Consider the following 15,572-nt stretch of genomic DNA (forward strand, 5'->3'; position numbering starts at 1 on the left):
ATACCCTCTGAAATGCTTTTGTACAAATCTAATCACAAGTCCTTTAGTAGGGCCCACCATACTGGTATTTATTATATTTTCCTGCTGAACAGTTAGGTTTCTGACCCCAGAACCCGGATATGTATTTGCCGTCATATGGCCATAGACAACGCACAATGCCAGGGGGCACGTGCTGGAACTTGGTTTTTGTTGACTGAACACCTTCTAGTTTCTATATAACCTTCACATACTATTTCCTACAGATTTAAATATTCAAGTATAGAGCTTATTTTGAGAATATAAAACATTAATTAATTAGAAAAAAAGCTCTTATTATGGGCTTATTATATATAAGGAATTCTGCTACATGATACAGGGAAACAGTTCTTAAGCTTCATAATCAAAACACCTTTAGTAGTTGATAACAAAGTATACCATAGAGAAAGTGGGTGTTCAACCCCCAGCTGTCTGAAGCAAATATATTTTTTCAAAGTCCTGATTTATTATTTTTAAAATAATAAGTAAAACATATGCTATCATTTTTTAAAATATGCAAATATTTCCTCTTCCCCAAAACACCATACACCAAGAAATTGTGTTGTATTAATTCTGTGGCTTATAGTTGATAGTGTGCCTCCTGGCACACTACCACTATCCTGGGTTTGAAGGGATAATGTGAGGAATAAAAATAAATAAATCCATCCTTGCTGTTAAGAGTTTTCATACAACCACAGACCTAACTTTAAATATGCAATCCTCAAAATCTAAAGTAAGAGGGTCACTGCAGCACCAAATAAAGCTGACCTGGGTCAATCATTAGCACAATTCTGTGTCAAAAGAACAAGCTAGGAACTAGCTGAAAGCTCCCCTGATTTTAGAAAACTGATTAGGCAACTAAAGAACAAGATACAGAATCACAATAATTGGTGAGAGTCAATGTACAGGATAAAAAGCTGAAATGTAAGCCTTATGATTTTGAGGTCCTTGATTAGCATAGAGAAGGTTGGATCTTTAGGAATCTGATGAAAGTACAAGAAGAAAATATAGCAGATGTAAAACCAAATTTAAGAAAGTCACACTGGCTTGAGTAATTTCAGATTCACACAAGTATACACAGCTGCCAAGCTGGTGAGTACTGATGTGACAGGTGCTACCAAGTCATCAGTGCTTCGTGAATGTTAACATTTCCCCAGTGTGAGGAAAGAGTTATCTACCACAGATAACGACAAATGCATATTGTGCTTTTTATCAACTTGAGGCATGTGCTTATTTTGCATTCAAAAGAAATATTATAGTTTTTTAAATTATATATAGTGGGAATTAGTGATACTTTACTGTAATACCAACTAATCATATATCAAGGCGTAAGCTGTAAAATACTGCTCTCTGTCCTCTAGTTTATGGCCTAACAGAGGAAAACGTGTACATACCCATTATGCCAAAACAAAAAAGTAAACACTGATACATGCCCTGCATATAAAAACCACATGTCCTATATTTCATAGAGTGTATGAAAGTGTCATTAGTTTTATACAGATACACACCTACAGACAGGTATACAATTATACAGTACCACTTATAAGTACTACATAAATTTGACTGATCTCACAACTATTTGCATTAAGTATTTACAAACCTCTTCTCCTTGATTTATCTGCTCCTTTGTTCTTTCTTTTGTTTCCATAATATATGAATAATCTTCTTTCATCTGTTCAAGTTGGGTTGCTTTCATAAAAAACTGCATCAATAAGAAAAACACAATTAGGAGTTTGTAAATTTCCACAGAACTGAAAAAAATCTGTTGGTCCCCAAAAATATTTGAACAATTATGTAAAAAGATATTAAAAACACACTCAAGTTTTCACACCCAAAATTTACTTAATATACTCTGTTCATATCTATACATTCGTTTGCAATAGCTCTTAAAAACCCACGTTAAGAAAACACTTCTGGTGTAAGAATAATACCATCCTGAAAACTCATTTTCACTGATTCTTTCATTCTTTAAACAAATATGAATAAAAAGAAAACATCTCTATTCTTGATCTTGGTACATCTTGAATTTTTAGAAAAGGAAATAATGAAACCCATTCAAAAGTTATAGCAATAGTCATCATCAAATATTTTGTAAGCTTTCTAAATAATTTACAGTTTAAAGGTTATTATGTATGGCCAATCATTCCCTTGAATTTCCTTAAAGATTAATTTTAAAATAATCCATTCTCTGGCAAAGACCGAGAAGGCAAGAAGCAAGAAATGTTGGAGAAATTGTGGAGAAAGGGGAAGCCTCTTACACTGTTGGTGGGAATGCATGTTGCTGCAGCCACTTTGGAATACAGTGAGGAGGTTCCTTAAAAAAGTAAAAATAGACCCTATAACCCAGCAATTGCACTACTGGGTATTTACCCCAAAGATACAGATGTAGTGAAAAGAAGGGCCATGTACACTCCAGTGTTCATAGCAGCAATGTCCACAAAAGCCAAAATATGGAAAGAGCCAAGATGCCCTTCAACAGATGAATGGATAAAGAAGATGTGGTCCATATACATAAAGGAATATTACTCAGTCAACAAAAAGGATGAATACCCAACTTTTGCATCAACACTGATGGGACTGGAGAAATGCTGAAGTCATGTGAAATAAGTCAGAGAAAATCAGTTATCATATGGTTTCACTTATTTGTGGAACATAAGGAATAGCATGGAGGACATTAGGAAAAGGAAGGGAAAAATGAAGGGGGAGAAATTGGGAGTGGGAGACAAATCATGAGAGATTATGGTCTCCAGGAAAGTTGGGGAGCCTAGTGATGGGTATTAAGGAGGGCACAGATTGCATGGAGCCGTGGGTGTTATACGCAGACAATGAATCATGGAACACTACATCAGAAACTAACGATGTACTGTATGGTGACTAACATAACACAATAAAAAAAAATAACAATAACTTTTAAAAAAGAATAATCCATTCTCTCAGAATTAAAAGCCAAAAAGTGAAAACAAGAATTTACCAAGAAAATTATACTTCCATCATATTTAGACCTTCCCTAAATTAGTTCTACAGTATTACTGTAAATAGGTGGCTTTAAAAAACCCAACTCAATATTTATTATGTGAGCAAGAGTTATGTTCGGTAGATATGGTTTATCTATAAATGTATTCTTTTTGATAAATTCCTATCTCCTTTGGAGCTCCTTACTTTGTATTTGTCTCCCTCATTTTTAGACTGCAAGAACTGCTTGCTCATCTCTTGTGTTAAAACAGAAACTGGATTATCCACCTGAAACAAACAAGAGAGGTTATTTTTGATTATTTCATTTTAACACCTTAAAAATAAATGAACTGAAATATAGCATACAATTCACCAACGGTGTCATCAAGAAGGCTAAGGTTAGAGTATTTAGGTAAATATACAAAGAAAAAATATTAGAACTTCTTAATGTGAAGAAAAGGTTTCATTACTTCATGATACTAAAATAAATACCATATACAAAATTATTCTGCCACTCAGTGAGGGCACAGGCATATTTCTTTTACCTGTTTTATAGAATTTCACTCCTATGCTACTGGTTAATAATCAGACAACAGTGAGTAAAGCCCTCAGCTGCCTTGGGTTTTTGTGTTTCATGGCCCTATGTAGCCCTGGGCAAGTCAGTTTCTCCAACTGAATACAGAAAGTCCAACTAATTTCTAATCAGAATTATGATGACAAGTAGTGTTTATTTTTCTTACAGCAGTTCTTCAGATTTTCCACTTGTTATTATTTCTTCATGATTGTAAAATAAATAGAAATGCTGAAGTCATTTCTACCTTTTGGGGAAGGAATCATTTTAAATAAGCCATTGCTTGAACTGCACTACCTATAACTAACAAGCTAAAGTATAGTTATATAATGGTAAAGTACAGTAACCAACCAAAGCACAGGGGAGAAAGTTTAAAACATATATATATAAAACTTGTTTCAGAAAGATTCAAGATCATTACTCATTGGTATCTTTAGTTTTAGTAAGAAAGTAATTTGTGTATTAGAACATAATCCCATTTGCAAGTTACAGAATATGTAGGACGAGTAAAAATAAAAAAAAAAATTTTTTCAGGTTTTATATATTTGAGGAACAGAGAGCATGAGCAGGGGGTGGGGCAGGAGAGGCAGAGGGAGGGGGGAAAAGCAGACTCCCTACCGAGCAGGGAGCCCAATATGGGGTTTGATCCCAGTACCTTGAAATCACGACCCAACCGAAGGCAGGTATTTAACCACTGAGCCACCCAGGTGCCCCTAAATAAAAAAATTTTAAACTTCGTCATTTTGCCATCTGTAAGATGCTAAATGTACTTTGTTAGCACAACAATGGTTTAAAAATCATCCCTTTAAAATAAAATTTTGTGCTCGCTTCAATAGCACAAATACTTTTTAAGTAAAATTTTGGGTGTCCTCTTCTAAGATAACAAAAACATTTATAGAGTTATAAAGAAACCTCTACGTTACTTTATTATTATCATTATATAGGTAGACCAGACTGCCACGTATTTTTGCTCTGTATCTTAATTTCACACTCCGTCTGACTTCTTAAAAATAAGACCTAATGCACTAGCTTTACCAACAGAGATTTTAACCAAGTTTGAATTAGTAGCTTCACTAAAATTTATATTCTTTTGTCTACATCTTTCTGATTGTTCCTGAAATAGGGTTCCTAGTTCCTAATAGTCTAGCGATTATGTAAGAATCTTGCAGCTTTACCTGTTAAGACTAGAGCAAGCAAAAAGCAAGCACAAACAGGTAAACTTCAGAGAAAGGATAAGAAGGGGAGGCACAGGGGCACCTGGGTGGCTCAGTGGATTGAGCCTCTGCCTTCAGCTCAGGTCATGATCTCAGGGTCCTGGGATCGAGCTTTCTGCTCAGCGAGGAGCCTGCTTCCCCCATTCTCTCTGCCTACTTGTGATCTCTCTCTCTGTGTCAAATAAAGAGATAAAATCTTCAAAAAAAAAAAAAAAAAGAAGAAGAAGAAGGGGGCAGAGGACAAATAAAATTAGGTACTTAAAGACATTAAATATCCTCCTCCCTCTGGGTTATTCTAGGTCATCATTGTCCAATAGATACATAATGCAAATCACACAGATAATTTTAAATTTTCTAGTAGCTACATTAAAAATATAAAAAGAAATGGGTAAAACTGGGATACCTGGGGGGCACAGTAGTTTAAGCATCTGTCTTTGGCTTAGGTCATGATCTCGGGGTCCTAGGATGGAGCCCTGCATAGGGCTCCCTGCTCAGCACGGAGTCTGCTTCTCCCTCTCCCTCTGCCTTTCCTCCCTGCTCATGCTCTCTCTCTCTCTCTCTCTCTCTCTAGCTCTGTGTTCTCTCTAATAAATAAATAAATTAAAATCTTAAAAAAAAAAGAACAGATAAAATAATTCTAATCTAAAATATTATCATTTTAACATATACCTATATAAAAATGAGATTATTCCTTTGCATTAAGTATTCCAAATCTAGTGGGTATCTCACACTGTAGTGCATGTCAGTTTGGACCACCCACATTCAAGTGCTCAATACCCACATGCGGCGAGTCGTTACTGTACAGGTAAGTGTAGCTCTAGGCCTTCCATATGTTGATCAATGAACCCGAACCTTTGGTTAAATGCAGCATACCAGAAATTAGGACTAAAGAAGTTATGATAACAATCTTCAAATATTTCAAAAGAAATAAACATATTTTTATATTCCCCAAGGAAGTGGGAGCTTAGAGAAACAGGCTTTATTCAACTTTTCCATAATAAAAACTTCCTGATGGAGCTGTGCGCAGAAGGACTCAGAAGTCTCAGGCACAAGTGATTTCTCCACCACAATCCACTTAAGCACTTGCTGGAGGGACAGGGGGGTAAATATGGACAGTGAGAACTCTACTGGATGCCCTTCAAGATGCTCCCAAACACCCGATTCCATACACTTTTGGTTTTCTTGATTCTGCTTAAAAATTGTCCTGCATTCTAGTCTCAAATTTATTTGACGCATCTGCTTTTCTCTAGATTTTAATAATTATTTTTCTAACTTTCTGTTGCCTGATATACAAGCTACTACCCACATGTAGTTTTTTTTACACTTAATTAAATCAAATCAAACACTTGATTTCTTAGTCCTACATTTCAGGTGCTCAAGAGCAATATATTAGTGGCTGGCCCACTGAGCAGCATCATACAGAATATTTCTACCATCAGAGAAAGATCTTCTGGATAGCTTTGTTCTAAACGAAACTGGAAAAAAGACCTAGATTCGTAATTATTCTTTGTCCTTGGTGACTCGTCTTGGTGTTCTTCATCCTGGAGTAACTAAGGCAGGGTGGTATATTAGAATGGAACAGGATGCACAGATCCCCAGCCAGGCTCTACCAGCAACCATGCCTAGACGACTGTAGGGGTAAATTTACTTTTTCTAGTTCTATTATCACCTAGAAAATAAAGGTGAATTAGATGACCTCCAAAGACAATTCCAGCACTAATAAGACTACATGCTCTACTTCTAATTATTCGAAGTATCTTAGCAGAAAGGACTGGAGCCTGATCTCCTTAGGTATGATCAGGAACTCCAAAACTATACATAAAGAAGGCTTTACGTTTCTAGAATAAACTTTTTATCTACAAAAATTTAGCACTGCATTTAGAAAACTATGATGCTATTCTGACTAGGATCGCAGAAAGCAAAGAAACTTTATAGCCTTTATTAACATCTATTTTAGCCTGTACCAGTATAGACTAGATGTTCTTGACTCCTCTTTCAAATCACAGGTGTTCTATTAGGCACTGAAAATTCCTGCTGAATTAGTAAATTTTAAGCAACGTTGCTAACAATAGTTGTACATGTTTGTCCTACAGTCAGTTTACTCACAGGAGCCCATTTTAATTCTTTCGACACTACGAATGAAATCACATGAGAGTGACCAGTTACTCTTAAATGAAAATTTAGCAATTACCTGTATGTTAAAATGATCAAGAATCGCAATCAGCTCTTCTTTTCTAGTAGAAACCACGGTACCTGGTTAAGAGAAATACATAAAATGACCAGACTGTTTCTAGGGTAAAAATACAGAGAAAAAAATAAGCACTCATTTGCAAATACAAATACTAACTACTTTATTATGTCCTTAAGAACAGGCACACATGGGAGAGAGCCGCAGGCGGCCTGTGTTCCGAGCCAGGCACACGGCAGAGGAAGCAGCAGACACAGGGACAGTGCTCCTCTTTTCCCTGCAGCGAAACACTTGCTTTTTCTTCTCATCTATGGCTTCGCTTCTTCCTTCCTGTCCTTTTCCACCCTTGACTAAACCCCCTTTCCATGTGTGATAAAAACTACGGGGGTGGAAGGAGGCCCGCAGGTGAGAACAAAGCAGCGCAGCTCGTTTCAAGGAGACCCAGGCTCTGATAACCGTGGTCCTGCCGTACGTGTCCTGGGGTCAAACACCTGTGGGTGCGTGTCCGTACAGCATCCCGTGTATGTCATACATGCAGCCGACCGATCACATGACGAGAGAGAGGTTTCAAGAGTTTGGGAGGAAATTCCCTTTCAATGAATACCTGAGCAATCACTTTGCTCTAGCTGAATATTTACTTGCATGTTATATGAAATGGAAAGACACTCATAACAAACCTGTTTCACTTTTTAGTTTATAAGACCGACTTCCATCCATGCTGATGTGCTGCTGCACGACTATAGAGTTGCCGTACACATTTGCTCTATAGGCATCATCTCCTCTGTTCCGTAATGTTATTGAGATATCAGCTGAGCTGAAGCAAGAAGGTTAAGCTAAGTCACATGAAGGCACAGTACAATTTCAATACTAGGTTACTATAATTTTCAAAACCTCCAAAGTATTTTGCCCAATTCATTTGTGAAGTAGCTTTACACAAGCAATTGATGGCTGACAAGCTATACAGAACAACGTTGAAGATACTACACCTAACAAAAAAGTGAAGTTGAGAATAAGGCACAAAAACATTGACTACCTTATCTATAATAGAAATACCACATTCACATAAAAACCACTTTTTAAAATATTCTATTTATTTATTTGAGAGAATAAGAGAGAGCACGAGTGGGGGAAGGAGCAGAGAGAAGGGGAGGGACAAGAGACTACCTACTGAGCAGAGGGCCCCATGTGGGGCTCAATTCCAGGACGCTCAGCTGAAGTCAGACACTTAACCGACTGAGCCACCCAGGTGCCCTAAAACCATTTAAGTTTGTTTCAAGTCATGTAGATAAGTTATACATGTTCCTATGGGCAATGAGTATTACTATAATGCCTGACTACTCTAAATTACATAACAAAGCATTACACTGACAGCAGACCTTTAAGAATGATTAAGTAACAATTATGGTGAAATAATAATATTTTCTAAGAGCATCAGCATCCAAGAAAGCAACTTTATTCTTTCAAATACTTGGCAATAAAAAAAAATGAAAAAAAAAATGATGTTGGTATCAAGAAACAAATGATTGAAGTTTTATCAGATTACAGAAAAATTATTTTTGAAGTTTTAAAGAAGTACATATTTTAATACATTATGGGAAAAAATATCAATCTTTATTTTTCCACTTTTGTTAAAGTAAGATTAGTAGAAAGACAATGTTAATGCAGTACATTACTAAATATATTAAAACTTCCTTAAACATAAAAGCAGACAATTCTTTTTTTCCTTGCTCATACGAACATCTGTCAAAATCCTAAAGTCCCTTAATGTGAAACTACTTCAACTGGTAATTAAATAAAATCTTTAATAGTATTTGTTTTCATGAATTTGTAATCATATTCCCAAAGTGCTCCCATTTGTAGGAACTGCAGAAAAACATACTGAAAATAAACTTTACTATAAGCTGGTTAAATTACAGTAGGCACACTCAAAGGTTTCATCTTCTCACCCTCTTCTCCGGGAGTGCTCAAGCAGAAAGACAGGGCTCAGCAGACATGAGTCCTCACCCTGTCTCCCAGGGACTGAACTAAATACAGAAATCTGACACAAACTGAAACAGATTCTCTTTAAGAATTCAAATTAAGAAGAACTGGTAAACCTCAAATAAGGTCTATAGGTTCCTCAGTAATACCAAGGTGAACCACATAGCTTTGGTAAAAGTAACTTTGTTACTTAAGCTGTCAATATTAAGAAAAATTAGATGAAGGTCATACAGGAAACTATACAATCTTTGCAACACTTCCATAAATCTAGATTACTTCATAGTGAAAAGTTTTATCAACAAACCCAAATGAAGGCACAACCAAGTCAAGAGCTGGTGATTCCTTGAGGCCTCTGAGGACCAGAGAAACCAGTTTGCGACATTACCCCCTGACCAGAGGACAGCAGCAAAAGCATACAATGGAGAAACCTGGGAAACCACCAAGACAGACAGACACACCCACAGACATTGGCACTGAATCCGAGACAAAGAGAATGTAAGGGCCCTTCCTTCCATGCACTGCCCCACAGACAAGGGCAGTAAGAGGTCAGTGAGTGCACACATGAGGACACAGAGTAACAAAGACCTGGATAAGTTATAAGGAAGAGAACACATACTCCAGAGATGAGAGAAACACATTTACAAACCCACACACTTGTCATAAGGAGAAGTAGGGAAGGGAGTAAAACACAGCATCGCCCATCAAGTGAGGGGGTGAGGCGGGGTGGGACAGCAGAGGAGCTGCAGCATGGATCTAAAAGAAGGGAGTGGCAGACAGAGGCCTACAGACAAAGACACAGAAAGGCAAAGACACAAAACAGAAAGGCCCAGAGCAGGTAATACTTGGTTCTGAGCTCTCTCAATTCCAGTCACTCATGAGACCCAATTGTACTTCTTCCCTGCAGGTTCTAAGACACATATCTCTGAATCTTTCTAATAAATCACCTTTTCTCAACTACTCTAAGCTGGGGGGGGGGGTTTAAATCAGAAATACATAATTAGGACAGATACGTTCCTGAAAAATTGTAATTAATAGGATTTTTAAAAGCTCCTGAGTTGGTTTTAATAAATACTCAAGGCTGAAAACCATTAACTGAAGTATAGTAGGGGAAGGGCAACTGGCCTAACGTAAGGAGAAAAAATATTTTATTTCACTAGCTAATATGATTACCTAGTATTAAGTGAATGCACCTCATGAAAACATTTAAAAAATAAAGTGAGTACAGAGAAACAAAAGCAAAAATGAACTATGGGGACTTCATCAGGATAAAAAGCTTTTGCATAGCAAAGGAAACAGTCAACAAAACTAAAAGGTAACCTACAGAATGGGAGGACATATTTGCAAATCTCTTATCAGATAAAGGGCTGGTATCCAAAATCTACAAAGAACTTATCAAACTCAACACCCAAAAAACAAAAAATCCAGTCAAGAAATGGGCACAAGACAAAGAAGAAACCAGAAACCAAACCAGTTTGGTTTGGTTTCCAAACTGGTTTGGTTTCTGGTTTCTTCTTTGTATGAAGACATACAAATGGCCAACAGACACATGAAAACATGCTCAGTAACACTTGACATCAGGGAAATACAAATCAAAACCACAATGGGATACCACCTCACACCAGTCAGAATGGCTAAAATTAACAACTCAGGAAAACAGATGTTGGTGAAGATGCAGAGAAAGAGGGGACCATCTCACACTGTTGGTGGGAATGCAAGCTGGTACAGCCACTCTGGAAAACAGTATGGAGGTTCCTCAAAAAGTTGAAAATAGAGCTACCCTATGACCCAGCAGTTGCACCTCTAGGAATTTATCCAAAGGCTACAAACACAGTGATTTGAAGGGGCACCTGCACCCCAATGTTTACAGCAGCAATGCCCATACTACCCAAAATAGGGAAAGAGCCCAGACACCCACGGACAGATGAAGAGATAAAGATGTGGTGTATACATGCATTGGAATATTACTCAGCCATCAAGAAGAATGAAATCTTGCCATTTGCAATGACATGGACAGAACCAGAGGATGTTATGCTAAGTGAAAAAAATCAGAAAAAAACAAATATTGTATGATTTCACTCCTATGTGGAATTTAAGAAACAAAACAGATAAACACAGGGGAAGGGAAGGAAAAATAAAATGGTAACAGAGAGGGAGATATACCATAACAGACTCTATTTTTTTTATTTCAATGATTAGACTTTTATTTAAAAATTTTAAAATAATCCATTGATTATTTTTTTACAAATGTCCATGAATTTCTTTTTTTTTTAATTTTTTTATTTTTATAAACTATATAATATATTTTTATCCCCCGGGGTACAGGTATGTGAATCGCCAGGTTTACACACTTCACAGCACTCACCATAGCACATACCCTCCCCATTGTCCGTAACCCTACCCCCCTTCTCTCAGCCCCCCTCCCCCCAGCAACCCTCAGTTTGTTTTGTGAGATTAAGAGTCACTTATGGTTTGTCTCCCTCCCAATCCCACCATAACAGACTCTTAACAACAGAGACGAACTGAGGGTTGCTGGAGGGGAGGCGGGTGAGAGGATGGGGCTGACTGGCTGATGGACATTAAGGAGGGCAATTAATGCAATGAGCACTAGGTATTATATGCAACTGATGAATCACTAAATTCTACCTTTGAAACTAAGAAACTATATGTTAATTAAACTAAACTTAAATAGAAAATTAAATAAAAATAAAGTGACTATGTATATTTCCTCTCTGAATCATTAAACACCTCTCTTGATCGACAGCAAACATCTACTTTATTCTTTTCATTCCTAGCTACTCCTTGTATTTACATACCTTTAGTATTGTTAGAACTTTGGAGGCACTGGTATCCCGTTGTGACAGAATTTGGATAAAAAAAGGCAAGTTTTTCAAAAAATACTATGGCTGAGGAGAAAAGTTCCATAATAACTGCTCAAAACACCTGTACAAGGAGAGACACGGACAACTTTACTGGGCACTAACTGCTGTCTCCTCACCATCCTGATGTAGCTCATCCTGAATTGCGATTAAGAGCCATGGAGCCCAATGTCTGTAAATATGGGAGACCCTTAAGTGAAGAGACTATCCATGGGAGTTCTTTCAGAATGACAACACAAACCAGTAGTGCCACAGAAAGAACGTGGCTTCTTTCTCAACTCGGGAAAAAAATCGATCTGCACAGAGGTATCTGGACCAGCAGACCAACGGGAAGAAGGAACAAGGAACAAGCCGTGTAAAACTACGACGCATCTGCTCTGTCCCTGGGTAGCTAGCTCATCTGCAGGAAGTTCTGCAGCCTTGACTGAATCAATCAGAAATGCAGAGTAGGAGAGTATGAGTTTTTGTCCCTCCATAACCCACTCCCAACGGCACAACTGATGTCAGAAATGGGACTGCTGCGAAGATCCCAAAGCCACCAGGGCTAGTATTCGGAAGGCCAGGGGAAAAAGCCGTGAACTAAACATGTTCAAGAAGAACCTGAATAACAAGGGGCATGAGACCTTGGATCACTGAGAGAGGTTTCCATGGAGGAGCTGTATTAGGCCCCAGCACCACTGTAAAGGGTTGGTGGCTGACAGAGGGCCGACTCCCAGGTAAAGTACCTCAGGGCACAGTTCTCTGAACCTCACTGGACAAGCATTGCTACAGAGAGCTGAAGCCCCCAACAACTGAGAGCCCAGGTGCTATCAACAGGGAGTGTAATGTTTGGCAGGGGTGGGTAGGGAGCAGTGGGGAGGAGAGTCCCAAGGACTCTCTTGAACCTGAGCCAAACCAATAGACCTTCTTCAGGCAAAGTGGGACAGCCACGATTTTGGATACAGAATCGACTAAGACTAGAACTGAAAAGCTCCATGAGCTGATTCTGTAAAAAAGTGATGACAGAACCAGAGACTATAAAATAAGAAGAAATTCACAGATACTGAATATTTTAATCATTTATTTTAAAATGACTTATTTGTGGGAGAGAGAGCATGCACGCTCATAAGTGAGGTTTAAAGCGGGCGGGGGGAGAAGCAGAATCCCCAATGAGCGTGGAGCCCATTATGGGGCTGGATGGATCCCACAACCCTGAGATGATCCCACAATCCCCGAGCAGAAATCAAGAGTCAGACCCTCAACTGACTGAGCCAACAAGGCGCACAATGAAATTCACAGATATGAAACATTTTAAATGAAGAAGGGATGACTAGAAGAATAGTAATGGGTTTGAAAAAGCTGTTTTAAAGCTACTTTTTCAGACAAGGTCAGTAAAAAGGAGATTGAGCTCAGGAAAAGCTTTTAACTGTTATTAACTGTTTAAAATACATTAATATTCCTATCTACAGGCAGCTATATCCTTGAAAGTTGGTGATTCATGTAAGCTGGACTTTTCCTTTTTTAAGTGATATTCTGAGGACAAGTCTCAGAAAGAAGTTTCTGTTTTGGTCCAGATATTTCCCAAGTGGCTAAAAACAAAAAAACAAAAAAACAAACAAAAATTTAACCGAGACATAAAACATTCAGTGGTACAGAAAAAAAAATTTTTTTCCCCCTCAAAATTCCTATTTGGAGGAGCAATGTGTTATCTGGCTAGGCAGACCATGTGATTGTTTGGACAACGAAGAAATGTATATTTAAGTATAATGAATTGAAACAGAGCTGGGACCATTAAAAATGTTGAAATAACTTATATTTGACATCAGATATCATTTGGTTGGGGACTACGGAGAGGAGAAGACCTTGCTAGGCTGGGACCCAAATAAGATAAGGAGAGACAGAAAATATGCTATTTGTTACCAAGTAGTTTGTTTCCAAGGCCATACAGCATGGGAAATTATTTTCTGTGTATCTTTACCCCTTCTCCTGTGTCCACTTGGAACTCCGGCTTAGGGTTAAGATGCCCATGGTTTTCGGAGAGATACCTGAGAAAACTGCAGTCCTGGTTTACAGCCCATCCCTGTTCTATAATTTAGTAATAAAACTGAAGAAGTGACATGGATATGACACTGAGCAGAAGGAAAGTCTATTATACGAAAAAAGATCACTTAATTGTCAAAGTTCCGGAGGTTCTAGGCTTGGGGCATGCAAGAGAGAAACGAGAGATGCAGGCAGCCTCACTCTGAGAGCTAGTATAACAGAGTTTTGGGCTTCCAGTTTTTTGGAGACGCAAGGATCCCTTCAGAGTTACTTGAAGTTGTATTAAGAAAAGGAGATCATGGGTGCCTGAGTGGCTCAGTGGGTTAAGCCACTGCCTTCGGCTCAGGTCATGATCTCAGGGTCCTGGGATCGAGGCCCGCATCGGGCTCTCTGCTCAGCAGGGAGCCTGCTTCCCTCTCTCTCTCTCTGCCTGCCTCTCCATCTACTTATGATTTCTCTCTGTCAAATAAATAAATAAAATCTTAAAAAAAAAAAAAGAAAAGGAGATCAGCCTGAAGAATGGTCTTAATGGGCAAAAGGACCTAAGTCTAAGACAATGCAAACTAGGGAATTAAGAAAAAGTTACATGAAGGCAAGTTACATCAAAAAGAATTACAGGGGCGCCTGGGTGGCTCAGTGGGTTAAGCCGCTGCCTTTGGCTCAGGTCATTATCTCAGAGTCCTGGGATCGAGGCCCGCATCGGGCTCTCTGCTCAGCAGGGAGCCTGTTTCCCTTTCTCTCTCTCTGCCTGCCTCTCCATCTACTTGTGATTTCTCTCTGTCAAATAAATAAATAAAATCTTAAAAAAAAAAAAAAAAAAAGAATTACAAATGGGTCACCTGGGTGGCTCAGTCGGTTAAGCGTCTCTTGATTTCAGCTCGGCTCATAATTTCAGGTCTGTGGGATTGAGCCCCACACCGCGCTCCGTGCTCACTTGGAGTCAGGTTTATCCCTCTACTCCCCCCACCCTTGTACTCTCTCATTCAAATAAATAAATAAATAAAATCTTTAAAGAAAGAAAGAAAGAAAGAAATGTAAGCAGAGAGCCAATAAGAGTAGTTACATGACCGTTCTCCAAGGGTCAAGATGGACCACAAAGAGATGTGTGGATGTGGTCCTCAAATCGAACTCATTGGCAAACCACCTGAGTAAAGGAGGTAAAATCAAAGACAGAGAGCAGAATACTTTTTTGGAATTCTTAGGGACTGGAGGCAGAAATTTTGCAGGGACCCTTGGCTGGTCATGGACTCTCTTTTGCCTGTATCATACCAATACGGACTTAGTGAAGTTTGGGTCAAGAGCCAGGAAAGTCCATTATTTATAAATATTCCTTTAAACAGAAATAATGCAGATTTATCACTGTTAGTTCTTTCTTCCAAAAAGGTAAAAGAAACAAGAGTATAAGAGGGCAGGCACATGGAAATACCTTACACAAGCTTCCTGTCTGGAGAGAGTAACAGACAACAGAGGCCACGCAGGCAACAGGGACCAAGAGAAAGGAATGGAAAAAGAGGACTGTTCTGCTCTGGTTCTGGGAAATCAGTCCATTTCCTAATATGTTTATACAAATCTACAGTAAGCTGCTTCTTACTAAAGAATTGAAAAATCCATGTAGAACGCAAACACTTACTTCTGTCCATCTTTCACAAAACCTTTCAAAGAAGAGCCTCTATTAGTAGCGACAGCTTTTCCTCCAAGGCCGACGATCAGAGCTGTGAGTACTGCGCTCTTCCCACCTAACGAGACAGGTGTTGAAA

At 38.4% G+C, this 15,572-nt stretch overlaps 1 protein-coding gene across 3 annotated transcripts in view; it reads right to left on the reverse strand.

Moving 5' to 3' along the window:
- Positions 1-15,572, reverse strand: part of SMC6 (structural maintenance of chromosomes 6) — a 76,008-nt gene that overhangs the window by 47,968 nt on the left and 12,468 nt on the right. For 2 of the 3 annotated variants that reach the window (XM_082745785.1, XM_082745786.1), the window contains exons 4-8: positions 15,446-15,551; positions 7,618-7,754; positions 6,944-7,005; positions 3,175-3,255; positions 1,616-1,717 (exon numbers count right to left, since the gene is read on the reverse strand). In XM_082745785.1, the coding sequence (XP_082601911.1) occupies positions 1,616-1,717; positions 3,175-3,255; positions 6,944-7,005; positions 7,618-7,754; positions 15,446-15,551 (488 nt within the window). The remainder of the gene's footprint in view (positions 1-1,615; positions 1,718-3,174; positions 3,256-6,943; positions 7,006-7,617; positions 7,755-15,445; positions 15,552-15,572) is intronic. The other variant, XM_082745787.1, reaches the window with a different exon arrangement.

This window comes from Mustela nivalis (assembly GCF_964662115.1).
Source record: "Mustela nivalis genome assembly, chromosome: 8".
Lineage (NCBI taxonomy): Eukaryota > Metazoa > Chordata > Mammalia > Carnivora > Mustelidae > Mustela > Mustela nivalis.